At 34.5% G+C, this 27039-nt stretch overlaps 1 protein-coding gene across 1 annotated transcript; it reads left to right on the top strand.

Moving 5' to 3' along the window:
* The first annotated feature begins 539 nt into the window (after positions 1 to 539).
* LOC107812913 (protein SODIUM POTASSIUM ROOT DEFECTIVE 1-like) lies at positions 540 to 2051 on the top strand. Its single transcript, XM_016638095.2, has 3 exons — positions 540 to 1209; positions 1418 to 1493; positions 1653 to 2051. Exons 1-3 carry the CDS (start codon positions 670 to 672, stop codon positions 1838 to 1840), a joined length of 804 nt encoding a protein of 267 aa, XP_016493581.1. The 5' UTR covers positions 540 to 669; the 3' UTR covers positions 1841 to 2051.
* Positions 2052 to 27039: the final 24988 nt, after the last annotated feature.

The raw sequence follows: 27039 nt of genomic DNA, 5'->3' as shown, positions 1-27039 counted from the left end.
TTGATAACTTGACAATTCAAAGTTCTTGTATACTGTCGGTATATATTAAACTCAAAAATAAAATTGTCTAGCGCTTACCTACCCATACAGCTTAAAACATCAAAGAAAAATAAAAGCAGAAAAGGAAAAAAATGGAGACACAACTTTAGAGGTCCAGATAAATCCTGTGTCCCCTAAGGTTTACAATATTCATCAATTCTTCTGGGGCCCTTTGTGTAGCCATCTTTTACTTTTCCAACTTATTGTAACTTATTTTTTTCCTTATAATATCTTCTCGAAAAGAAAGGTTGAAGCAATAGTAAAATTATTTCTGTATAATTTATAAATTATGGGTATGAGACGTGGAATTAGTTATTGATACTTGCATTAGGGTAGACTGTCTATATGCTACATCACATCCCTTGAGCTGCGGCTTTTCCTCGTACCTTGTATAAACACGAAATGTTTCGTACACCGAACTGCGTTTTAATTTTTTTTAATATCTCCTAGTATTCCATCTACCACAAGTCTACCACTACTTTATAAGCTCATCACCTTTGCCTCATTTTTTAAAAAAGTCTTTCCTATAGTATTCTCCCCGTTCCATCCTTTCAAACATATGCAATATTATAACTAGGCTATTTGCTACTTCTCCTCTGTGTTTTCATCATTTTCTTGGCCAAAAAAAGAATGAAATCCATAGATTTGTTCTGTGCTTCTCCTGCTTCTACAGCCATATGTTCGAGCATGGATCAACGTACTATGATTCGTCGTGGCATTAGGCAACTTGATCGTAAAATTGATCGATTAGGTGACCGTTCAAAAATCAAAACACCAGTTGTCCCTTGTTCTTCTTCTCAACTTCCATTTGATCCTAAGAATTATTATCAAAAGGGTAGAAAAAGCTCTAGTAAACCAAGTGAATTACGTCGAAAAAGCTCAGCTGATATTACTGACCTAGCTAATTCTAGTCCTCCTAGTTATTCTTCTAGGTATTTGTTAAGGGACAGTCCATTCATAGATTTCTTATCATCAGATCATAGTTCTGGAGATGCTCAAGCTTTGGTTCCTAGCAAACCCTTAAGGGCTAAAAGCACAAATGAACGTCTAATGTATCGATCTTCATCGACTCGTTCAGTTGAATCTCCAGTCTATAAACCTTCACCAGTTTATTCAAAGGATTTGTGTGTCTATAAATCATCATCAACTCGTTCTTGTCCCCGTGAACAGGTTTACTTATTTACTTTTACATTTTATTATAGTAACACGTTGTGTTGTGTGTCTCGTGTAAAGATATTTTTTTATACAATTAGTATAGTTTGACATATTATAGCATGTTAGTTGTTAATTTTATCAGGTTAACTACTTCGTACTTATTATACAAGATTTATCTGTGTATAGAACTTAAACTCTCTTTTTTTATTGTTGTTGTTGATAGGTTGTGGAATTGATGGTTTCAATCCACTGCAAAGGTTGTGAAGGGAAAGTAAGAAAACATATCTCCAGGATGGAAGGCAAGTTATATATTATACATAGTAGTACTATTGAATTTTGAATTTTTCTTTTCCCTCTTTCTAGCTAGTTTATTTAATTATTGCTAACCTAATATTATTGATTAGGCATATAGATTATCCAATTAACGGAAAGTAATGCTTTTGGATTAAAATATGCAGGAGTGAAATCATTTAATATAGATTTCCCTTCAAAGAAAGTTACAATTATCGGCGATGTGACTCCACTAGGAGTATTGACAAGTATTTCTAAAGTGAAGAATGCACAATTTTGGCCATCTCCAGCAACTTCTTCGTCCTCGTCCTCCTCCTCCTCCTCCTCTTCGTTCTCGTCTTCTCCAATGATCTGAACAAAAGTTACTGATTAATTACTGATGTATTAGTTGCAAAATATTCTGTAGCGATTGTGTTTTGTTTAAAAATGTTTAAATTAGCTGTTAATGGTGTATTTCTTGCATTATTATATGTCGTGGGCTTGTAAATATTGTGTTATTACGGTGCTAATACTTAGTGTCTTTTGTATTAAAAAGAATAGAAAGGTAAAAAGAGTTTGTTTGATTCTCTTGTGTTCTGTGATGATAATTTCTTGGAACAAACGAAAACAATCAAGCCTTTGAATATTTTTGGGAAGGGCCCCTTTTTTTCCTTTCTCGTACTTTTTATAATAATTTTCAAAACTGATTTTAAGGCTGGCATGTTTGTCTCTACGAATGTCTTATTGTTTACAACTTTCCAGATCACTTATTTTGCCTATCGGTACATTTGACCAAAGATGAAGACTGAAAATTTACCAACACTAGGGGTGTGTTTGGTACGAACGGAAAAAATATTTTCAATTTTCTCATGTTTGATTGGCTTAAATGTTTTGAAAAATATTTTTCTTATGAACTCATTTTCCTCCCATTGAAGAAAAATATTTTTCATATCAAGAGAAGAGAAAACATTTTCCAAAACTATTCTCAACCTTCCCCACCCCACCCCCTCTCCAAAAAGGTTTTTTTTTCTTTTTTAAATTTCAGTTTTTCCGTTACCACCCAACCTTCTACCCCTCCACCTCACCCCCAAAATTTTATTTTTTTTTACCTTAATTTTTTTTTTTTTTTTTGCAATTTCAAATTTCTGTTTTTTTGTTTTCTGCACCACCTAGCCCAACCCTCACCCCCTCCAAATATTTTTTAAATATATTTTTCAGTTTTAATTTATTTTATCGGTTTAAAGGTTCAAAATTTTACAAGTTCCAAAATTATGAGTTCGGAGGTTTATGTGTTTGGAAGTTTACGGGTTTAGAATTATAAAGTTTACAGGTTCGAAATTCCACGGTTTTGAAAGTTTAGTGGTTCGAAGGTTTATGAAATTTGTGGGTTCGGAAGACTGTTTGTTTGAAAGTTTATGGCTTCATGTTTATTAAATCTAAATTATTTATGAATACTCTTGAGAAGTCATTTTTCTTAATTTGCGTACCAAACACCGAAAAATGAATAAGATTACTCTTGTTTTCCAAAAAAACATTTTTTTTGAAAATATTTTCCACGAAAAATATTTTTCGTTATACCAAACGCACCCTAGATTTTGAAAATTTGACAGGACAAAATGTTAATTAAGCACCCGTTTAAATATAGATTTTGGCGCCCGGCTTGTTTTGAAGAAAAATTTGAAAACCATGCTTGTTCATGGAACATGATGAATTTTTGGGTAAAAAAATTGAAAGATTTTTCAAGTTCCCAAAAATTGGTTTAGGACATTTTTTGGGTGAAAATATCCTTTTACTCATAAAACTTTAATATTTTTTCAAATAAAATGCATGTTCAAACACAATTTTAAATTTCAAAAATCATTTTCAACACAATTTTAAAAATTCATTTTTCAATTTTCAACCAAATTTACGTTCAAACGCCAAGTGGTACATGATCATGGGAGGATTTACAGTGTTGGTTATATGTTCACTTGAAGTCAGTAACTTTTGCCCTATATATACTACAGTCAAACCTCTCTATAGCAGTATTCACATATAACAACACTTTACTATAAAATTCAAGCTTTTCCGGAACTAATTTTTATGTTATTTTTATAATATATGTTCTCTATAACAGTACTTCGTTATAACATTCAAAAAATTCGAACCAAACAGGGCTGTTATAGAGAGGTTTGAATGTACTATATATTAAGAAATCTACTAAATATATATAAATATATTATGAAGTCAACTATTATTATTATAATATATATTAACATTTGAGCATCTAAAGTCGAACTCATAATATTCAAATCTTGAATTCGTCTTTGTATGATATCTATAATATGGATTGAAAATAATTATGCGTGCAATTGAGGAGTAATACCAAGTGAAACTGCAGGTGTATGATTGCGAGAATTTGATGATGAGGAACGTCATATTATCATATAAGAACCGCACGCGTTGCCAAATGATGGTTCACGCTTTGGTAGAATTAAACACGTCAAAATTATAAGGTTTTAAACATTATTGATGTTCCACTATCTTAAATTTCTCGATATTTCGGACATGCCTGTGAAAGTGGTGTGGCGATTATTGTCTTAAGGTTGACAAATATAAAAGGTTTTTGAAAGAATGAATAGAAAACCACACATGTGTAAAATAAAAAAATAAAATAAAAAATAAAACCCACCTGTATTTTTCGATTCTGGAAGACTTAAGAAAAAATGCTAGGTAATTTCCTTTCACTGTTAAGATTTACTTGAAATAGGAAGATAGTAGATACACGATAAAATTGATTTGAATAATGTAATTCTTTTCTTGAATCATGTTGCATTATTACAAGAAGCAGGAGGCGACATGTTGCATTACATTGTCAAACTTTTCTCTTTGTTTTTCAGTAGAATGACCATACCCTTATTTATAACTAGTCCGATGTACTAAAACATCAAATAGGTTCTTTGTGATTGACCTCCTAGAACTCTATAGGGAAGGGATTCAGTACAACAATAATATAGCCAGTGTGTTATCATAAGTGGGTATGGGAAAGATAGGGTATATGCAGACCTTAGTCTATCTTGTGTGAGGTAGAAACGTTGTTTTCGATAGGCCACCAGTTCAATGGAAGGGATTCAGTACTAGCTGATATAATGTTTCATGCTTGCATATAACATTTGAGTCGGAAACCTTTTTAATTATTTTTTGGACAAAAAACACTTTTGTACTACTTTAAAAAAAAGTTACATAAATGAGTAAAACGCAGTATTATACTGCGAATTACGTTAACGGAAATTTTGCCGTTAAAGTAATTCGCAGTATAGTACTGCGTTTTACTTTTAATTTTTTTTTTTTTTGTAAATCGCAGTACTATACTGCGTTTTACTAAGATATATTTGTAAAACGCAGTATAATAATGCGTTTTACATTAAATAATTGCGTTGTACTCGGGTTTTTGCCCCATCAATAATGAACTGACATAACAATAATTCAATACATAAAACGTAGTATTGTACTGCGTTTTACATAGAAAAATTCTACACCCCAACGTCGGACTTGCCTTATTTAAAGTTACAATGTCTGAAGTGAAAAAAATAAGGGTTTCACTATATTGGGGGTGAGGTTGTGTTGGAGAATAACTCTGTGAGGTATAACTCACCTCCACAATGTCATGTTAAATTGCCGCTTACTATGGAGTACGATAAATTGGTATCGTTGTTACGTAAAAAAAATGAATGAGAGGAGGCGTTCGGTTAACCTTAAAATAACCGGTAGATTTCCGTATTCAGTGACTCCGCAAGGGTTTGCTTATTATTCTGAGTTTAACATCGAGGATGATGAAACTCTTAGAGATTTTTTGCTGATTCCGGATGAATATAGGGAATTTATTGTAATAAAATTATTGGAAATGTACGTCAAGGTGGAAGACGTTCCCAATAATGAGGGCGTGCATAGTAGGGATAACCCCCAGTCATCGGGTGGTTATTCTGGAGCAGTTTTTGCCTGACAGATTGGTGATGAAAGAGCTTGCCTTGATTTAAAATGTCACCACCGGCAAATGAGCAGCCACAAAATAATTTTTTGACTTTAGATAATCAACAAGACGACTGGTAAACTTCAATTTTACTACGCTTTAGCGATGTTTAATTTATGTTTTAATTGGATTTGTATTAACACTCATATTTTTCATAGGGGGTACCATCCTGATATGAATTTTACAAGTTATGACCCTGCCCCTAGTTGGAATATGCGTAGTTCTGGAGTATTGGACCATGGTGGTCCATCTGGGAGTCATCACCAATAAGAAAATATCCATCATGAAACCTCAAGACAGTACGACTTGTAAGTAAAGTGATATAGCTATATCTAAAGTATTTATCTAGTTGGGTAACTTATCATTTTGTTCTTTATGTGCAGTAAAAACGAGCTTCTTGAAGCTCATGACCTCACACAATTGCCCATAGACGACGTATTTACTCGTGATTTGGCAGATGCGCAGAGTCAGGAAGATGATAGTGATTATGACAACAACGCGGATGAGTCTGGGGATGACACACCCTTCCATGATGATGGTGATGAAGAGGAGGAAGTGAATGTTGAACCTGAGTTGACGAGGGAGCATGTTCCTCCACCTCCAGCTAGACCAAGAGTGTACGAGTCCCACGTGCCATTTCATGAGCGGAATATTCCCTACCTTGATAATTTGCCAAGCATGCCGAACGTGGATGCCCTCACAAAGAATGATGATGAATTTCGGTCAGCGATGTGGGATGAGTCTAGACCAGCTGTCCTGATAATGGGGAGATTATGATGAGCATCAGTCCCTCGGTAGTTCCCACGCCTGAGAATCCACCTAGAAGATAGAGGGAGAAACGGATAAGCCTCACTAGGCGCAAGTGCTGGTAGAGGTGGTTGCAACGGCATGATCCGCTGCCAGGCCCAAACCTAAGATAAAAGGTTGATGTAAATTTATGAGTCATTTCGACCATATAGAATTCGGAGAAATGAACAGAGTATTCGAAAATGTTGTCACCTGTATGAGGGGCAGAAAACCACATATGTCCACCGCTGGGCCCATGCTCGCCCGGCACATGCTCCTATACAGGTATGCGAGAACAGCAACACCCCAACTGTACTGGGGTAAACCATCCAACTCCTGAAGATGATGGAGAAAGCGCATACTCACTTTACTCCCCGAAGTGTTCGGGAACAAGACACACCCGAAAAGCAGGAGCAGCGCCAACCGCGTGTACCTCTCAATATGGAGATCCTCCGTCTCGCCGGTAATGTCTGGGTGCAAAAACGCCATATGATCTCTGATGGCTGACAAAGCAACGCGACTGCCCCCAGCGTCACCCTGAGGTCTATAACCAGTAAAATGCATCATCATATCCAAAAATTGTGCACGCGTCATGGATCTAATGTACTGGGGCAGTGCTACGGCCCGTCCATCTACGCGCAGCCCGTACAAAACTTGAACATCCTCCAGCGTGATGGTGGCCTCTCCAGTGGGCAAGTGAAAAGTGTGCGTCTCCGGTTGCCACCGCTCTACCTAGGCCGTGATGAGAGACCAATCAAGCTGCATCCGTCCAAGCTCAAAAATCATATAGAAGCCCGTAGCCTGTAGGCGCGCGACTACGCGGGCATGGAAAGGATGCTCCCCGATGAACTCCCATAAATCGTCAGGTCTCCTGGGGCGGAGAGACTGCATCGATAGCTGTCTCTCCCATACAAATGAGGACCTATGGTCGCCCTGCAACACTAGTAGCTGATCCTCGGCAGGTCCGGGATGCGCAGGCGGAGGAAAGTCCATGTCGTCTACTATAATTTAAACAAAATTAATTGTGTGTGTTAGCTTAATAAATTAAATAATTAATTATGTTTAAAATTGGACTGAATAATTATGTACGGGTTCCACCGCTCGATATTTGAGGCCCGGTAGCACCGAGTTATCCTTAATTATTATGCGTGTTAATTTCAACATTTTTAGAATTGTGTCTGTTAGCTTAATAAATTAAATAATTAATTATGTTTACAATTGGACTGAATAATTATGTATGGGTTCCAGGCTCATTTTTTGAGGCCCGGTAGCACCGAGTTATCCTTAATTATTATTCGTGTCAATTTTAATATTTTTACAATTGTGTGTGCTAGCTTAATAAATTAAATAATTAATTATGTTTACAATTGAACTGAATAATTATGTATGGGTTTCAGGCTCGATTTTTGAGGCTCGGTAGCACCGATTTATCCTTAATTATTATGCGTGTCAATTTTAACATTTTTAGAATTGTGTGTGCTAGCTTAATAAATTAAATAATTAATTATATTTAAAATTGGACAGAATAATTATGTATGGGTTCCAGGCTCGATATTTGAGTTAATTTTACAACATATAGGAATTTGTTACTTTTGTAAGTTTATTGTTATAATTAAATAATTAATTTTGTAAAGTGTAATTGGATAGAGTTTGCAGTTACTGCATACTTAAACTACATAGACTCTACGCTAAAAGGCTCTATATTTTACAACACTAACAGGCTCTATATTTTACTACAGTAAAAGGCTCTATATTTTACTACGCTAAAAGGCTATTTATTTTACTACGATAAAAGGTCACTATTACATATAAAAACAACTAACATAAAATACAAATATGAACAACAAACAAAATAAATAATATTAATTTTTTAACAATACAAATAATTTATCAAATTTTAACAATTTTTTGTACCAAAGCTAATAAATCAATCCGGGTATAAATAAGATACAAATTTAAACACAAACATAACACAAATTAATATGGAAACACATTAAACAATACAAATATGCATGTACTATACGAGTTTTGACATAAACAAAATTGAAATACCTCGATTTAAGTTTTTTAAATTTGATTGAAATCGAATTTTTGCACCCGAAAGAAGGAATCCAAAGCTTGTCTTGTATGTGGGACCTACACTCCTTGCTCTTTAGGTGACGGGTGGGGCCCAAAAAGTTTTTTTTTGAAGTTTGACGGGGGGACCAGCAGAATCGAAGGTTTTTGAGGTCCTTCGGTTCAGTGGTCCAAGGAAGAAGAAGGGCTATATTTTATCTTAAAACGCAGTATAATACTGCGAACAGCTTTAATAAAATATAGTTGTGCCCAGCATCTTAGTAAAACGCAGTATAGTACTGCGATTTACAAAAAAAAAATTTAAGTAAAACGCAGTACTATACTGCGAATTACTTTAACGGCAAAATTTCCGTTAACGTAATTCGCAGTATAATACTGCGTTTTACTCATTTATGTAACTTTTTTTTTAAAGTAGTACAAAAGTGTTTTTTGTCCAAAAAATGATTAAAAAGGTTTCGGATTCTATAACATTTCATTGGTAAACAAATTAAATGTTATTCCCGTTCCAAGTGCATAGCATAGCCTCAATTCAATCACTTCGATTGAGTGATTTGACCTACCAACTACAAGCTCGGGTGCAAGAACAATATCCAATATTCAAATGTTACATCAACAAATAGGTTCCCGTTCCATTTGCATATATAGTATAGCCTCAATTCAATCACTTCGATAGAGAGATTTGACCTACCAACTACAGGCTCGGGTGCAAGAACGACATAGATATTGCATGGTACGGTGCTACACTACTCACCCTTTAAGTTTTCTCTTTGTCTATGCAAAGATTCCATTCCTTTTCTTTCCTAGCATATTCAGTGTGGTCATATATGCAATGAAATTGACATCCTATAGCTAGTTGGATCCAGGTGGTAGTGCAAATAAAGTATATGAAATCCAATTTGAAGAAGACAAGAAGCTTCTCTTCTTTGGAGTGGAATAAGGACTCAGGCGTAAAATGTTCAGTCATAATCATGGCTTCTTCTTTTTGGGGTTGTCTGTTACAATAGTACCAGCAAAGCACCACTTTCTCTGTAACTTTGTTTTCAATTTTGTATTAGGTGGCCTTATTTTGCTTTTGGGGTTTTTCCCTCTTTCTATCAACTGATTGAACAGTGCAAAAGAGTGGAATTCTATACTTTTTTGCCTCTACTCATGATTGAAGGACGTTTTGGAGCAACGATAAAGCTGTCTGCATGTGACCTATACGTTACGAGTTCGAACCTGAAAATAACCACTAATGTTTGCATTGAGGTATGTTGTCTAAATCACGCCCCTAGTGGTACGGCCCGTCCCCGAATTCTATGTGAAATTGAAGGTTAGTTTTGGAGCAACAGTAAATTTGTCTGCACGTGACCTATAGGTCAAGAGTTCGAGCCTGAAAGTAGCCACTAATGCTTGCATTAGGGTAGGTTATCTAAATCACATCCCTAGTGGTATAGTCTGTCCCCAAATTCTATGTGAAATTGAAGGGTAATTTTGGAGTAACGGTAAAGTTGTTTGCATGTGACCTATAGGTCACGAGTTCGAGCCTGAAAGTAGCCACTAATGCTTGCATAAGGTAGATTGTCTAAACCACACCCCTAGTGATATGGCCTGTCCCCGAATTCTGTGCACTAGGCTACTTTTTTTCCTCTACTGTCTGAATCAAGAAATATTCTGAATCGTTACTTGGGCAGATGGATGATGCTTTAGTTTAAATTGGAGCTTTTATATATCCTTTTTGTGTAGTTTATACTTTATTTTCTTGGCTAAACTTTGGTCGGCAGGGAGAAAAAAATCCCTGGAAAAAGAAAAGGTAGAATTTGGTCCATTCATTAAGGGATTATATAAATTGATAATTTGGAGAGAAACTCTTTATTGACTTGGAGCGGCGCACCATTACTGGCTTGAGATATACGTCTATCCAATTAGCCTTCCATGCTTTTTTGACTCTTTCCGCGTATCTTTGTTGGTTTATTTACTTTTGCAATTTGCTTTCTTCTCCTTAGCTTTCTTATGGTGTTACAGTTTGTTTGCTTTGCTATTCCTACTCGATATTTGATACTGGTATTTTGGCCTGGGGCTAAATTAACGTGTCGGAAAATCTCACATTAGAAGACAAAATGCTTCCTAACAAAAATAATTGCATGCTTAAAACTTGAATACGAAATCTCTAGTAATTAAGGATCAAATGGTGCTTACCACCTCCATCACCTTTATTTGTTTTTTTTAAAGGAAAATAGGAAAGGGAATCAAAAGGTAGTGAATTGAACCCTCGTCGACAAATTAAAAAATTAGATACAATCAGACATCTCTATAATAAAATCCTTATATAACAACATTTCACTATAAAAGCCAAGTTTTTTCAGAACCAAATTTCATGTTCTGTTATCATATATGTTTTCTATAGCTACAATTCGCTATAACATCCAAAAATATATGGAACAAACGAGCCTGTTATAGAGAGGTTTGACTGTAGTGTGAAACATAATTTAATGGAGGAAGTACGAATAATCAAGGGAAAAGGTCTAAAATTGCCCTTCTACTATACTATATTGTTTACTTCTGCCACCTGTTATACTATTCGTCCAATCTAGCTCCTACCATTAATAAACTTTTAAAAATTGCCCCTAACCCTAACGGATCTACACCGTGGCAGCTGACCCACTCCATTTTTTCCATGTCAGCTGCCAAGTCACAGGACCCAATGCCACATTATCGTCCTCTTCCCCAACCATTTCTTCTTCCACCCCCACTCAAAACCACCAACACCTCCCTACCATTTCCGCCCCATTACCCGACCTTAAACCTCTCCACCTCCAAAATAACCCACCAGACATGACCCAGCCCCACTCTTTCACCTCGATCTCTTCCCTCTTCTCTTCTCTAGCCTCACATCACACCAAAACATCGAAAATGATAGGTCACTGAAAAATTTCTCCGTGCAGAACTCACCTCCACTGTACCGGCCCCCTCTTCCTCCTCCTCCTCCTCCTCCTCCTCCTCCTCCTCCTCCTCCTCCTCCTTCTTCTTCTTCTTCTTCTTCTTCTTCTTCTTCTTCTTCTTCTTCTTCTTCTTCTTCTTTCATTATTCAAACAGCAATCTCGTTCCACTAACCCAGCAAACGGAATCAGCGACACTCGCCGAAAAAATCACAAGGCCACCACCATTGTCTACCTCTACTCTCTCTCTCTCTCTCGCTGTTTTCCCTCTTTATTTTTTTTTACCATTACGAAAACCGACAAGATCCATTATAGATCTTGACCAAAAAATCAAAATACCACTACCTCACCCTCATCCTCTTTTATTTTTTTCTAGTCATTTTCTCTTTCTTCTTTGCAATTTGTTAAATCTAAAAACTTAGGAAGTTCCAGAACTTTTTAAACTTAGTCGGAAAATGGATCCTCTCGAGATCCCACTGAAAATTCTCGGATCTCTATTTTTGCTATGGCTTTGGACTTGGTTTTTACCCTAAATCATCTTTCATGGCTAGTGGTGGCCGATGTCCGTGTTTTCTATCGAAGCAAAAGTTTTCCGCGGAGCAAACATTTTCTGGCGATGGCGTTTTAGTCACCTAGCTTGGATCTGATGTTTTATGGCCTAGATCTGTATTTTAAGTGTGTTTCTAGCAATTTGTCACCGACCAGTAGTGATTTCCGTTGCGTGAGTGTTTTGTGAGAAGAAAAGAAATACTAACAAGAAATGAGAAGAAGAGAAAATGATAGGGGAAGAGGATGATGAGGTGGCATTGGGTCGTGTGACTTGGCAACTGACATGGAAAAAATGGAGTGTGTCATGACCCAAAATCCCTCCGAAGGAGTCATGATAGCACCTTGTCTCTAAAACTAGGTAAGCCTAACACATGCTGAATGATAACGAATTCTACTAGCAGCTATTGAACATGAACCAGAAACTTCTAAATAAACCAATAGTCTCAACATGATACAATATCTGAAAACCGGTAGTACAAGTCATAAGCATGTCTAAGAGTAATTATATATAACGAATACATCATTATTTCGGATTAATAGGAAACAATAAAAATAAATACTACAGAAAGTGACTTAGGAGCCTGCGAACGTCCGGTAAGTGTACCTTGAAGTCTCCAGCTGCACAAGCATAAGTCTCAAAACCAGATCAATCTGAAGTACCTGGTTGTACACAAAAATGTGCAGAAGCATAGTATGAGTACACCATAGTGGTACCCAGTAAGTATTAAGCCTAACCTCGGTAGAGTAGTAACGAGGCCAGGTCAAGACACCTACCGAATATGTAAACCTGTGCAGGACATGATATAAAGCTAACAAGGAAGGAATATCAATGTAATGCCAACAGAAGAACGAATTCAAATCACGAATAGTAGTAAGGATAAGGGGGACACGAATGGCAACGAGAAATAACCAAGTAATTAAGTAGCCATACAGTCGGGGTACGGATGTAGTGTAAATGTATTCAAGCAGGGAAAACGATGTCAACTCAACCAATCAAATCATTTCTAATACACAATTTCAACAATCCCACTTCTCGTAATTTCATATCATAAATCACAACTTCCAAACCTTTAATACACATGGCACCTTGTACCCACATTTTCCATCTCACTTCGTACGGCAAAATTCACGTTCTATTCGGTACATAATATCCGTGTCAAATGCTAATTAGGATGTTCAAGAGATTTTATTTATATATCATAAAGTAAAATTACAGTTTATGGACCAAGTAGGAAATCAATGAGAAAGATGAGTTTATTTTAGAAATCATTTGAGTGAAGAAAAATAACATTTTCAAATAAAATACAGCATCGAATAAGCTACTGAATTTAGTATAGAATTTATTAAATTAAAACATAATAACAATTCCTTTTTAAGTAAAGTAAAAACATCAAACAGGGTAAGGAGATTAAGTTGAGAATCAATTAAAGTAAAACATGACAACTATTAGAAATGGTAAGTACCGAATAAAACGGCGAGTTTTAACTTAAAAGTCACACAAGGTAGTGTAGACATGTAATTTTTGACCCTCCCCGAATTTTTTCAAATTTCAGCGCTTAGAAATTAGTTTTAAGTCTAAAGTACTATTTTGACTATTATAACTTTTTTTCCTTTATCTTATCTTTAAAATTAAAAACTACAAAAATATTTTCTTTTGTTTTAGCTTATTAATATTTTGTCTAGTTTGTTTTATTTTATTTTTACAAAAGATAAAAAGAGAAGTTCTAAAAAATATTTTTACTTGGTTTAGTGTGATTTTAAGCTGTACATATTTAGTAAATATTAAGTATTTAAATTTCTTTAATGTGACTATCTTGTTTTCCATTTAATTATTCTCTATTATTTCAGATAAAACTAGTATATTGATTCATCTTTGGAATTAAAAAAAACAAAAATGAAAAACAAAAAAAAAAGCAATGGAAAAACAAACAAACAAAGAGAATACAACAGAAAAGAAAAGAAAACTTGGAAATAGGAAGGAAATGTGACGTACAGTATTTTGGTTATGACTTATAATTTGGGGAAGATTTCATTTTTGATATTAGTGTGGGGACCACACATTTTTGAGGGTTTTTTCTGGTTCTCCAAGTTGAGACCTTCTCTTTCGGGAGAGAGAGTCCAAAAGAGAGCGGCCACAAAGGGAGTCAAAAATAGAGAACACCCATCACCTCCCTCGCCGGAATTGATTACCGGCGAGTGACGTCGCCGGAAACAAATCCAAACGGACCAGCAACCCCTCCTAGTTCCCTCATCTCTCATTAACATACACACGCACATTATCGAAAAAAACAGAGGCAGGGATCGGAAAAACGGGACAGAATCTGGGAACGAGAAAAATGAAAATAGTTTGAAATTAGTTCTTGGTTCAAGTTGTATTTTCCATTTTTTAAAAATTAGAAAAAAAAAAAAGGTTCCATTTCTTTTCCTGGATTTCTGCCTGAATTGGAGTTCGTTTGATTGAGTCGAGTTTGTTTCGAGGTCACGGTTCGAGGTTAGAGCCCGAGGTCATGGTTCGAGGTCCTAGTGCGGTTCCTATTTGCTGATTTTATTTTCCGATCGAGGTCCGCTTTTTTCAATCAAAGTTTTTGAGATAGTTAAGGTTTACTTCTAACTTTTTGCTACTATTTTGCTTCATAGCATATCATACTGTTTTATTTCGTGTATGTCGTTGCTTTGCTTGGTTGATTGTTTGGGTTAACATTTTGTTGATTTGTTTTTGTAATGCTTTAATGGTTACTTGTTCACCCGTATTTGTTCTATTAGTTGTTATTTGTATTTTGGTTGGTTTAATACATGTTAGTTTGATTCTCTGTTGTTTTTCTTCATCAAAAGGTAGATTTCAAAATTAACACCGTGACAACAAAATATTTAGGTTAACAAAGTTAATTAGATTGATTGATTGTTTGGATATTCTGCCAAATCTTAGGCATGGGGTTCAAGAATTAAAAGTAAAAATTTGGTTTAATACATTGTCGGCTAGGAGCATGCTAGGTCGTCAATACTCGAGTAGGCAAGACTTAGGATTTTGTTAGTTTCGAGGCGAGAGGTCGTTCCTTTAGTTTATTATCTAGGGAATGCCCCGCGAAATTTGTATATATTATTATTAGAGGTATGCCCCGAAGTAGGGCTGTGCACGGATCGGATCGGATCGGATTTAACATATTTCGGATTTCGGATTTCGGATTCTGAAAAGGGCAATCCGAATCCGATCCGAATTAACATTGGATCGGATCGGATTTGAAACTTTGGATCGGATAATTTTTTGGATTGTCGGATCGGATTGTCACTTTTCAGAACTTGTTCGAAGTACATAAACAAATGTTGGGAATTACTTTCCAAATACAAATGGAGCAATCACTTTTCAAATACTTGTTTGAACTTCGAAATTAAGTACTTCACATTGTTAACAATGTTCAATTTACAGTACACAACTGACTGAACTGAGTACTCATAAAAATTAATAATGCAACTGAGTTCAAAAATGCACAGCCCTAGGGATCTCTACGCAATACGTCTTAAATTTACACAACTGGACTCACTGAGTAACAATGTTCGAACTGCAGGTTGTCCATCAGTTTGAAGTTTGCAGGTTGTCCATCAGTATTGTCACACCTCCTTTTTCCAACCCCGCGAAGGGCGTAGGGGATTTTTCCAATTAAAGGACAATCAAAACGGGATTTATTTATTTATTTCAGAGTCGCCACTTGGGAGATTTAGGGTGTCCCAAGTCACCAATTTTAATCCCGGATCGAGGAAAAGAATGACTCCATATTACAATCTGCGTACCAGAAATCCGGATAAGGAATTCTGTTAACCCGGGAGAAGGTGTTAGGCATTCCCGAGTTCCGTGGTTCTAGAATGGTCGCTCAACTGTCATATTCGGCTTATTTATCTGATTTTAAATACAATTATGAACCAATGTGCAAATTTAACTTTTTACCACTTTATTATTATAATTATTATTTTTTTTAAAAAAATTGTGAACATCGTTTAAAACATGTCTTTGGATTACGTCACATGAAATGCACCCGCAATCCGGAACACATTTTTATTCAATGTTTTAGGATTTAGATTTGGGTCGCATGAAATGCGCATCCGAGTTTAAGAAGGTAAAATTGATTAAATCGCGCCTAAAGAGTCTAGCGCGTCATTATCTTTGGGGAAGGAAGTGAAATTCACTAAACAATCCATCCCAAATTCTAAGTAATATTTTTTAAAATAATTAAATAAATAAATGAGATTGGAGAATCCTGTAAATTTTTGTATTATTTACATCTATTTATTTTTTAGCGAAATCCTTCCTTATTTTAAGAATATCCTTTAATGACTACCTTTTTATTATTACTAAGTTTGTTTATAAATATAAAATCAATATCTACATTCTTGAAAATGACATATTAAATAGAAGAGAAAAACAAATATTAACAGAAAGTAATAAAATTTATAATCATAAATACAACATGGAATTGTCGAAAAATAAAATAAAAAAAATAAAAATAAAAAAACTAATTATCCCATAGTTAGATTAAAATTCAAATTGTTAGTAAGACTTAAGCTTATTGAAACTAATTATTTACAAATACTGAAAATTGAAAGAAAGAAAAATAAAAACTTGATTATTAAACCATATTTCTAACTTTGTTTTAATTCACATCATGTCCTAATACTTGTTCGCAAACTAATTCATGTTATAAATGAAATTGACTACATGATTCTGATTAACTTATCGTTGACGAAAAACCTTATGAATAAGGAACTTAGTTAATTTTTGCCAAACTGATTCAATAACGCCATTTTTACGTTATTTCTTCTATTTTTGTTATTAAACAATTTTAATTAATAATCAGGCTTAAATATATTTCCTAATAATCTGGTTAAGGCGTTATTTAATGTGTCGCTATAATATGCCTAGTTATGCCAAATGACAGTGATTTACAGAATAATAATACATGAATAACCTAAATACAATATAAAAAATTAAATTAAACTAAATTAAAAATTTAACACTCCATTCTTCATTTCAGCTTACAAAATGCCAAAATTACAGTTGTGTACCTGATATTGTCAATATAAGAAGGAGAAAGTCAGCAACGCAATACGTAACACAGCAACAGCAACAATAACCAGCAATAACCAGTCAACGAAAATCCCAGTGACAGCTTTGAAAAATTCAAAATAAAATCCAGGAATGCCGAAAATAACGGACAGAAACCAAGGGAAATTTTCAGATTTTTGAAAGGCTAGTCAATCTTCAACCCTTAATTTCTACACATGTATACCAGAATATTTATCAGGTGTGTACTACTTTCTCTTCTAATTTTCAACTTTTTTTTTTATTTTTCTTTGTATATTTTTCTTTTCTTGAGAGTTTCAATGTTTTTTTCGGAATAAATGTTCAGCTCTTTTTTTTTCTAATCTCTTTTTTTTTCTGTCCTCCCTTTTTATTCTGATTTCAAGACTTCTTATAACCCATCCCATAAATCTTTTAATCAATTAAAATCAACTCATTTTCTCTACCAAACCCATTATCTTCCCACTCATCCCCATTATATTAAATAAACATATCACACCACCCCATTTCATTTTGTCCCCCATGCTTCATTTAAAATAATGCAAGATTTCCCTTTAAATTAAATCTTGTCCCCCCTTTATATTAAATAATCATATCACAACCCACCCCATTTCATTTTGTCCCCCATGCTTCAAATAAACAATTACAAAATGTACAATTCCTAAACTACCCCTTCCGACCTTACTGAAATTACCAAACTACCCCTGAACGTATTACAAATTTACCAAACTACCCATCAGCTATAACACATCAATTAATCAAACTTAACCAAAATATAGACAATATGATCAATTTCTAACAATATTCAAACAACAATATGAACACGGATGAACATCATAACAACAATATCACATGAACATGATTTTAACAACATTTCAACAACAAATCACATGAACACAAATTGAACAACCAAGAACAATTAAAATTTGATTGAACAATATTTTAGCAACAAACAATCCTATTTTCGGATTCAACAACAACAACAAACAAAGTATGAAGATTTTTAAATTCACTCATATTGAACTTAAAATCAACTCTAACAACATTACAACAAACAATTCTTATATTAAACTTTAAACAAGATTATGAGAACAATTCAAGCAATAATCATAAATGGTAAACAAGAAATCAAACTATACAAAATTCGGATTCAAGATCATCCAAACAAAGTATGAACATGAATGAATCTATTTTAAGACAACAAACATGACAGATTAAACGATTAAAACAATATATTCCTTTAATACAACTAAATTCTTTAAACAAATAACAAGATCGACGAAGAAACAATTATGAACTTAAACTTGAACTTAACAATATTAACAATTTCTAACAATACATAAACACATGAAACAAATTGAAGAAATAGTTGATTAAATTTCAATTTGAATCTAACAAACATCAAACTAACAAATACTTACTTAAACAATAATACAAACATGAAATAAACATGAAAACAACTAATTAAACTTCTATTTTGAAATCTGAAAATTAATTTAACGAAACATATGAACAAACTAAAATTATTTCAACTACGGACAAACAAAACAAACATTGAATCATTTATCGATTTTGAATCCGAAAAATAACGAACAACAAAAAAATATGGACGAAATTTGAAAACATAAACCAACTAACCGATTCGAAACAACGACGAATAAACGAAGAAGATGGAGAGGAAGGAGCAGCAGTCCGCAGCTGGGGACGACTGGACGTCGAGCAGCTGCTCGTCGAGGAGGAAGGCTATGGCGGACAGCAGTAGCTCGGGGGACTGCCGGACTGGTTTGGGTGGCGTTCGCGTGGGTTCGACGGGCAGTAGCAGCTGTTCGTCGAGGAGAAGGAAGGTGGTCGACGCAGCAAGCAGAAAACTCGAGCTTGAAGCAGCGTTAATGGCGACCATGGCAGCAGCAGTCCGCAACACGTTTGGATTGGAAGATGAAGCATCTCGATGAAGCTTTGGTCGCTTAGGTTCTTGAGGTCGTTCATGGGAGGTCAGCTTGGATGTGTTTGGTGAGTGTGTGTGTGAGTGTGATGTGGGGATAAAGGGAATGGGAGAGGGGCAGCCATGGTTGGAAGGGATGTGAGCTTGAGGAAGAAAAAGAAGATAGGAGAGGGGGGGGGGGGCGGATGGTTTAGATTTTTAGGGTTTTCTTCTCTTATTTTTTTTTTGTTTTGTTTTTGTTTTGTAAAAATGAAAGACAAATGGGGTTTGAGTCTTTTGGGTTATGGACTGGGTCGACCCAGTTCGAAATGGACTGGGTCGTAGGGAAGATTGAGCCAATTTTTGGGCCTGTGGCTTGAAATTGAAGAAGAGGCCTAATTCCGACTTTCTTTATATTTTTGCTTTCTTTTCTTCTTTTATTTCTTTAAAACTAAATTATAATAATACTTAAACTATTATTAAGAATTAAATTAAGTTATAAAAGCGCAAATTAACTCCCAATAACAATTAACGCACAATTAAGTATTAATTAAGCGTAAAATTGTTTATTTGGACATTAAATGCTAAAAATGCAAACGATGCCTATTTTTGTAATTTTTTAATTTTTGTAAAACAAATTTAATTACTAACAACTATAGAATTAAATCCTACATGCAAAATGCGACATATTTTTGTATTTTTTATTAATTTATCAAATAAACACGCACAGACAAATACAAATAATTATTCAAAATATCACAAAATTGCACACCAAAGAAAAATCATTTTATTTTTGGATTTTTTGGGAGTAATTCTCATATAGGGCAAAAATCACGTGCTTACAAGTATTGTGAAGTTTGAAGTAACAATGCACAGCCTTAGGGAAGTTTCTGCAGATTGTGAAGTTACACAACAATGCACAACTGAGTAACAATGTTCGAACTTAGCAAAACAAAACAACAATCTGAAATTTACACAACTGGACAGTAAACCAAACTGAAGACCCCAAACAAAACACAATCAATTGTCTTTCAAACCATATTTTCACCCCAAACCGAGAGGACTGAGTCACTGAGATAAAGAGTGAAGAAGAATAGAGGCGGAACCGCGGAAGCTTGGTCGACTGAACTCTGAACTTCACTGGCTTGACTGTGGCAACTGGCAACAATGAACTCTGAAGAGTGAAGGTGAACTAGTGAACTGAAGAGAGGCGGAAAAGAGGAAGCATCGATATAACCTAGGAATAGTATTTAGGGTAGTATAGTATACTTAACCGGGTTAAGTTAACCCTAAAATTTTAGGGTAGTATAGTATTTAACTATTTATATATAGGCCCATATAATTTAGGATTTCGGATCGGATCGGATTAAAATCATGTCAATCCGAATCCAATCCGAAAATCCAAAATTTTATAAAACATAATCCGTATCCAATCCGAAAATCCGAAATCCGAAATCCGAAAATCTGAAATAGAGTATGTCGGATCGGATTTCGGATATCCAATCCAAATGCACAGCCCTACCCCGAAGTGAATGTAAACAAAGGCTGTGATGAACCTCGTGGAAGAAGTATGGTATCTATTGGTATTTAGGACTTTATTTTTCTTTTGTATTTTCTTTTATTAGGTGGGGACGACCTTGAGCCTCTTTCGTGTTTGTTTTTCCTTTTTCTGTGTTTATTATCTCAATTGAATATATTAAAAGCTAACTAGATCGAGTACGCAACCGTGACTTTCATGGGACTTGGGGAGTGCCTAACACCTTCTCCCCGAATTAAATGAACCTTCTTACCCGAATCTCTGGTGCAGACTTAGTTTGGAGTCCAAAGTGTTTTAAAAGAAAAATTATTTTTAAAAAAATGGTGACCTGGCACACGAAACAAATGTCAGGTGGCGACTCTGAGTTATTTTCTTTTGAATACAATTTTGTCACTTTTTAATTAAAAACCCTTTGGAGCTTTACAAATCTTTTTATTTAGTTAATAGAGGGTTAGTGAAGTTGTAAAAAAAAAGGGTGTGAGAGGTAGCATGTTATTAATTCTTTTATTGAAAATTGCTATATTACTAACAACTCAGCAGGGTATAAGGTATTGACTCAACATAGTAAATTCATCTTGTAAATTAATTTACTAGAATAATAGTATTAGGAAAAGAATTCAGGAAATGACGGCAAGGCAATAAGACAATGACAATAACTCAATCCTCGAAAACCAGTGAAAAACCAAAAATACAAATTCTCAGAGTCTCCTACGAAAGAACCGAAGCCAATACAATACAATAGGGGATACAAAACACATAAATCGCTGCGGCGTGCAACTCGATCCCACCATATAATATCAATATCATAATTCACTCTTATTTCACCATATCAATTTATCATTATTTTATTTGTTACGGCGTACAACCCGATCCCACCATACAATATCACTATCATAACAATAATCAAAATATGTTGCGGCGCGCAACCCGATCCTTCCATATAATATCAATATCATAATTCACCCTTATTTCACCATATCAATTCACCCTTATTTCACCTGTTGCGGCTTTCAACCCGATCTCTCGTACAATAATTTAAATCTACAGCAACAATTTAATAACTTAATTTAAAAAAATTCTACAATCAAGGGTACGAGTACACGACAACCAAGGGACCACGTAAAAATCAAAGGAATACAATAAACTTGACAAAAATAATAGGACATGTAAGGCACGCGATAACTAAGTATGCAATCACAACAATTAGGACATGTAGCAGATAAGCACAAAGTCATAGAAGAAATTCAACAATTAAGAGGTAACAAGACAATAAGGAAGGCAATAACCTCAACTAAGGCATATAAGGGCCAAATAACGATTAAGAGGTAAAATAAGTTGTAACAACGTCAAATAGAGCATGTAAGAGTAGACTAACAACGAGATATCACATGTATGACAATTCAATTAAAAACATGGGAAGAGACTAGACACTCTGAACCGGGCAATTACCACGCATAGACCATGTGCCCACTCGTCACCTTGCGTACACAGCTTTCACATAGTAAGATAGAACAATGACTCAATTCCTATGGGGTAGTTTCCCCCACACAAAGCTAGACAAGGCACTTACCTCAAAGAAACTAGACTGATACTCTAAAGTGACCTTCTCGAGTGAAACAACCTCTGGACGGCTCAAATTTAACCAAAATAACTTCAAATCATAAATAAAAATCATAGAAAATAATTCCGGATAATAACGCTTCAATCTTTGACAAAAACTAAAAAGTCAAACCCCGGGCCCGCACCTCGAAACCCGATAATTTTTATAAAATTCGAACACCCATTCCGATACGAGTCCAACCATACTAGTTCACCCAAATTCGAATCCGGATCGATGTTCAAAACTCAAAAATTCACTTTATGAAACTTTGTACAAAATCCCCCAATTTTCTATTTAAAATTTACAATCCAATTACCAAAAACGAAGATAGATTCAGAAAATATAACCAAAATCGAGTAGAGAGCACTTACCTCAACCCAAATATCGTGTTAATGCCTCCAATGGATTACTTGTGAAATTTCAGTCAAGTTAGGCTTTTGAATCACTCCATTTAACCTTATAATGAAGGAGATACGATGTTTTGAAGTTTTAAATGAAGTCTGAAATTTTAAGGAATAAAAATGACATTTTCGTAATTATTTTACACAAGAAAATCAGCAACGAAAGAATTCTTGTTTTAGCACCCAAAACTCATTCGGAATCTCCCGGACACAAATTATATATGGGTTTCAATCATAAAACACGCCACGAGCCTGCTCGTGCACTCAAAATACCGAAAATAGGTCATCTTGACCCGGTAATGACCATGGTCCAACACCAAATTCTTAGCTTAACTAGTTTCTCAACCAATGATCCAAAACACACCCAAGCCCCTCGGGACCCCATTCAATCATACCAACAAGTCTTAAAACACGATACAAACTTATTCGAAGCTTCAAGTCACATCAAACAACATAAAAACCATGAATCGTACCTCAAATCAAACTGAATGAACTTTTGAACTTTCAACTTCCAAAACCCGTGTCGAACTATATCAAATCAACTCGGAATGACACACAAGTTTCAAATGACATAACGAAGCTATTCCAACTCTCGGAACCAAAATCCAAACCCGATATCACCAAAGTCAACTTTCAGTCAAACTTATGAACATTCTAAAACTCCAAATTGCCAAATTTCGCCAATTAACGCTAGAACCTTCAAGAAACAATCCAAATGCAAATCCGGACATACACCCTAGTCCTAAATCACCATCCGAACCTAAAAAAATTATCAGAACTCCGATCTGGAATCAAATACACAAAAGTCAAACTTGGTCAACTCTTCTAACTTAAAGATTTATAGTTGAGAATTATTCTTCCAAACCAACTCCGCATCACCTAAAAACAAAACCGACGATTCACACAAGTCATAATACATCATATGAAACTATTCAAGGCTTCAAACAGCCGAATGAAATGCAAATGCTCAAAATGACCGGTCTCGTCGTTGCAGAATAACTCAGCTGCCACGGTGTAGATCTGTTAGGAATAGGGGAAATTTTTAAAAGTTTATTAACGGTAAGGACTAGATTAGACGAATAGTATAATGGATGGCATAAGTAAACAATATAGTATAGTAGAGGGATAATTTTAGACCTTTTCCCAGTAATCAAGTACTATCATATTGTATTTGCACGTGATCATTGGATGTTTAGGCATTATTTTCGTTATTCTTTCTCAAAATGTAAAAACTTCCTTTTTTTCTTTTTTTCTCTTAAGAATTCCTTTTCTTGTTGGTTGCTTTTCTGATGCTCCATAGTGACCATTTACCCAAGACAACATAAACTTGCATCATAAGTTGTTATCTTGCTTTTATTTCTACTTATTTTCTTTTAATTGCACTAAAGGTTACTACATTAAAAACAAGGCAAAAATTGACTTTTAAAAAACGATTAATGTTTGTCGATAATTGGCAAAAATTAATCGATTTGTTGGGTTAGCAATCGTGCGATCGGTAGAGCTAATCGACCGATGATTTCGATCGGTCAATTAAATTTTACAAATGACAAAAAAATCGATCGAAAAACCGATTGAAGTGTGTCGATTTTTTAGTTATGTAATTTTAAAGTGCACCATCTCGAAATCGAACTGAGGTCTGTAATGTGGCAGGATATTATTCTACCACTAGACCATTGGTGTTTTTCGGTTTAAGACTTTCTTTTATTTTATTTATACTCTTTAATTGTATTTTACGGGAAAATAACCGATCGATTTCCGTCGGTTTTGTTAAGAAAATAAAATGTAACTAATTTTGGTCGGTTTTTTGAAATGACCGACCGAAATAATTGATCGATCTTGATTGATTTTTTGAATATTAATTTTAATTTATTTTAAATAAAAAATCGACCGAAGTTGGTCGGTTTCTTGAGAAAGAAATTTTTCGAGATGTAAAAATAATTTCCTGCATTTTGGTAGCAAAAAAGATCGACCGAATTCGATCTGTTTCGTAAAAAAAATGGAAAAAATATTTTGAAAAAGCGATTGACTTTGGTCGGTTTCTCTATCGATTTTTTGATCGATCGATCAGTTGTTGTTAGTTTTGGCCAAATTTCTAGTAATGGCACATTTAGAAACTACATAATAAATAATAAGTCACAATAATTAATAATTGAAAATATTTAAGAGTCATGTCGTAATCAAAGAAAAACTCGTTTAATAGAATAAAAAAGGCTACTTTTTAAACACCTTCCTACTTCAAATAAAAAAAATTAAAAACACGTTTCTTAGAGAGAGTGCACTTTGACTCTCTCTCTCTATATATATATTAACCTAAGAATATAGCCTATAACTAAATAATATTGTTTGCCAATTATTAAGTATCATTTAAACGTTTTTCCTTTTTTTCTTTTTAACATGTTTGGGTTTTAAAAGGAAATGGTTAAATTGCTATGGGGAGAGATTGACAAGAATGGCCCTATGAAAATTTCATTTTTAAATATTGTCCCGGTTCTTTAATGTATTTAGAGAAATGACTTCTCACCATGTAGACAATCAATTGTGTCGAGAAAAATAAAATTAAAACAGAAAAATATTGTAATAATCGTAGTATTTTATTTCGAATATTTGTGTATTACAATCTCTATAAATCCTCTGATTCTACTCTTCAACAGTAAATAAAAGAGTTTTTGAGCTTAATCTTGAATTTTATTTTATTTTAATCCAAATGCTTGAGGCCTGATCTTGATCTTGACGTATTTTTAATCTAAGGGCTTGCATCTTGTTCTTGAATCTTCCTCTTGATCTTTTAATCCTTAGAACACTTGAACGATTATAGCTTTTAGAGAAATCTGCAGCATTTGGCCCACGAGCTCTCTCTTGCTTCTTGTTATAACTTCCGATGTCTTTTCTGAGTTATGAAGACCCCTATTTATAGTTGTGAGAGGGAAGAGTTGTAATAAGAACAAACTCTTTCCGGCCAATCAAATTGAAGTGTGACAAGGCCGCATTTGATTGGCGAGAACATGTCACTTGCACACGTGGCGCGATTTCATTGGCCTTTTAGTGTGACTTAGCATGCCTTGCCATTTTGACATGTGGCATGATCATATTGGCTCTTCCGTTTGACTAAGCACGCCATGTCATTTGACACGTGGCACCAAACTGGGCCTCTAGGAAGATGTCACCTTGGGCTTAATGAAGTGGGCTCATTACTTTAACCCAATTAAATGGGCTAGCCCAATGGATTAAGAATTATTTATTTAATCCATATATATTGAATTTATATTTATATAATTAATCCAATTATATTAGCCCATAATATTTGTTTGGACCAGTATATTTAAAATATAGTCTAAATTATTTATTGAATTTAAATTCAATAAAAAATTTACATACCTACAAATGCCCCCTACTTCAAGTCTTGTCGGAGTGTAGGCTTGTCGAAACTTTAAGACAAGACTTGAAGTATTCGATCATCGTAACAAATGGTTTTGAAACTTGGAGTTTTGGATTTACGGGAAGAAGAGATGAGGGCAGAACTGATCCCACTGGGCGTGCCAAAACTTGTAGACAATAAATTGCGTCGAGAAAAATAAAATCAAGATCGAAAATATTGCGACAATCGTAGTATTTTATTTTGAATATTTGAGTGTTACAATTTCTATGAATCCTCTAATTCTACTCTTCAACAGTAAATAAAAGAGCTTTTGAGCTTTAATCTTGAATTTTATTTTATTTTAATCCAAGTTCTTGAGGCATGATCTTGATCTTGACATATTTATAATCCAAGGGCTTGCAGTTTGTTCTTGAATCTTCGTCTTGTTCTTTTAATCCTTAGAACACTTGAACGCTTGTAGCTTTTAGAGAAATCTGCAACGTTTGATCCACGAGCTCTCTTTTGCTTCTTGTTATAACTTCTGGTATCTTTTCTGAGTTATGAAGACCCTTATTTATAGTTGTGGGAGGGATGAGTTGTGATAAGAACAAATTCTTTCCGACCAATCAAATTGAAGTGTGGCAAGGCCGCATTTGATTGGCCAGAACATGTCACTTGCACACGTGGCGGATTTCATTGGCCTTTTAGTGTGACTTGGCATGCCTTGTCATTTTGACACGTGGCATGATCCTATTTGCTCTTCCATTTGGCTTGGCACGCCACATCATTTGACATGTGACACCAAATTGGGCCTCTAGGAAGATGTCATCTTGAGCTTAATGAAGTGGGTTCATCACTTTATTGGGCTAGCCCAATGAATTAAGAATTATTTATGTAATCCATATATATATTGAATTTATATAATTAATCCAATTATATACGATGTAAAATTTTCTATAATTGAACTAGTATATTTAAAATATAGTCTAAATTATTTATTGAATTTAAATTCAATAAATTTTACATGCCTATATATATATTCAGATTGAGATATCTATATCTATATTATATTATTTTATGCTGTATTTACTCTACATATATTGTTAATTATTCATAAACTCTATTCGGTTCACATAACTTTATGATTGTTTACTTGTTCGTCACACTCTACCATATTGGAATGACTTTATGTTATCTGCATTCAACCTATTAGTTAAAATTATTTACAAACTTTACCTGGTTTGGCATGCTTTTATGCTTGTTAAATTGTCACCAAAATCTACCAAATTTACATGACTTTTATGTTATCTGGAATTGACCTGTATATTAAATTGTTTATCAAAGTTTATAAT

The sequence above is a fragment of the Nicotiana tabacum genome, chromosome 18, assembly GCF_000715075.1.
Source record: "Nicotiana tabacum cultivar K326 chromosome 18, ASM71507v2, whole genome shotgun sequence".
NCBI lineage: Eukaryota > Viridiplantae > Streptophyta > Magnoliopsida > Solanales > Solanaceae > Nicotiana > Nicotiana tabacum.
The sequence above is the reverse complement of the archived record's forward strand: the minus strand, read 5'-3'. Positions and strand labels throughout refer to the sequence as shown.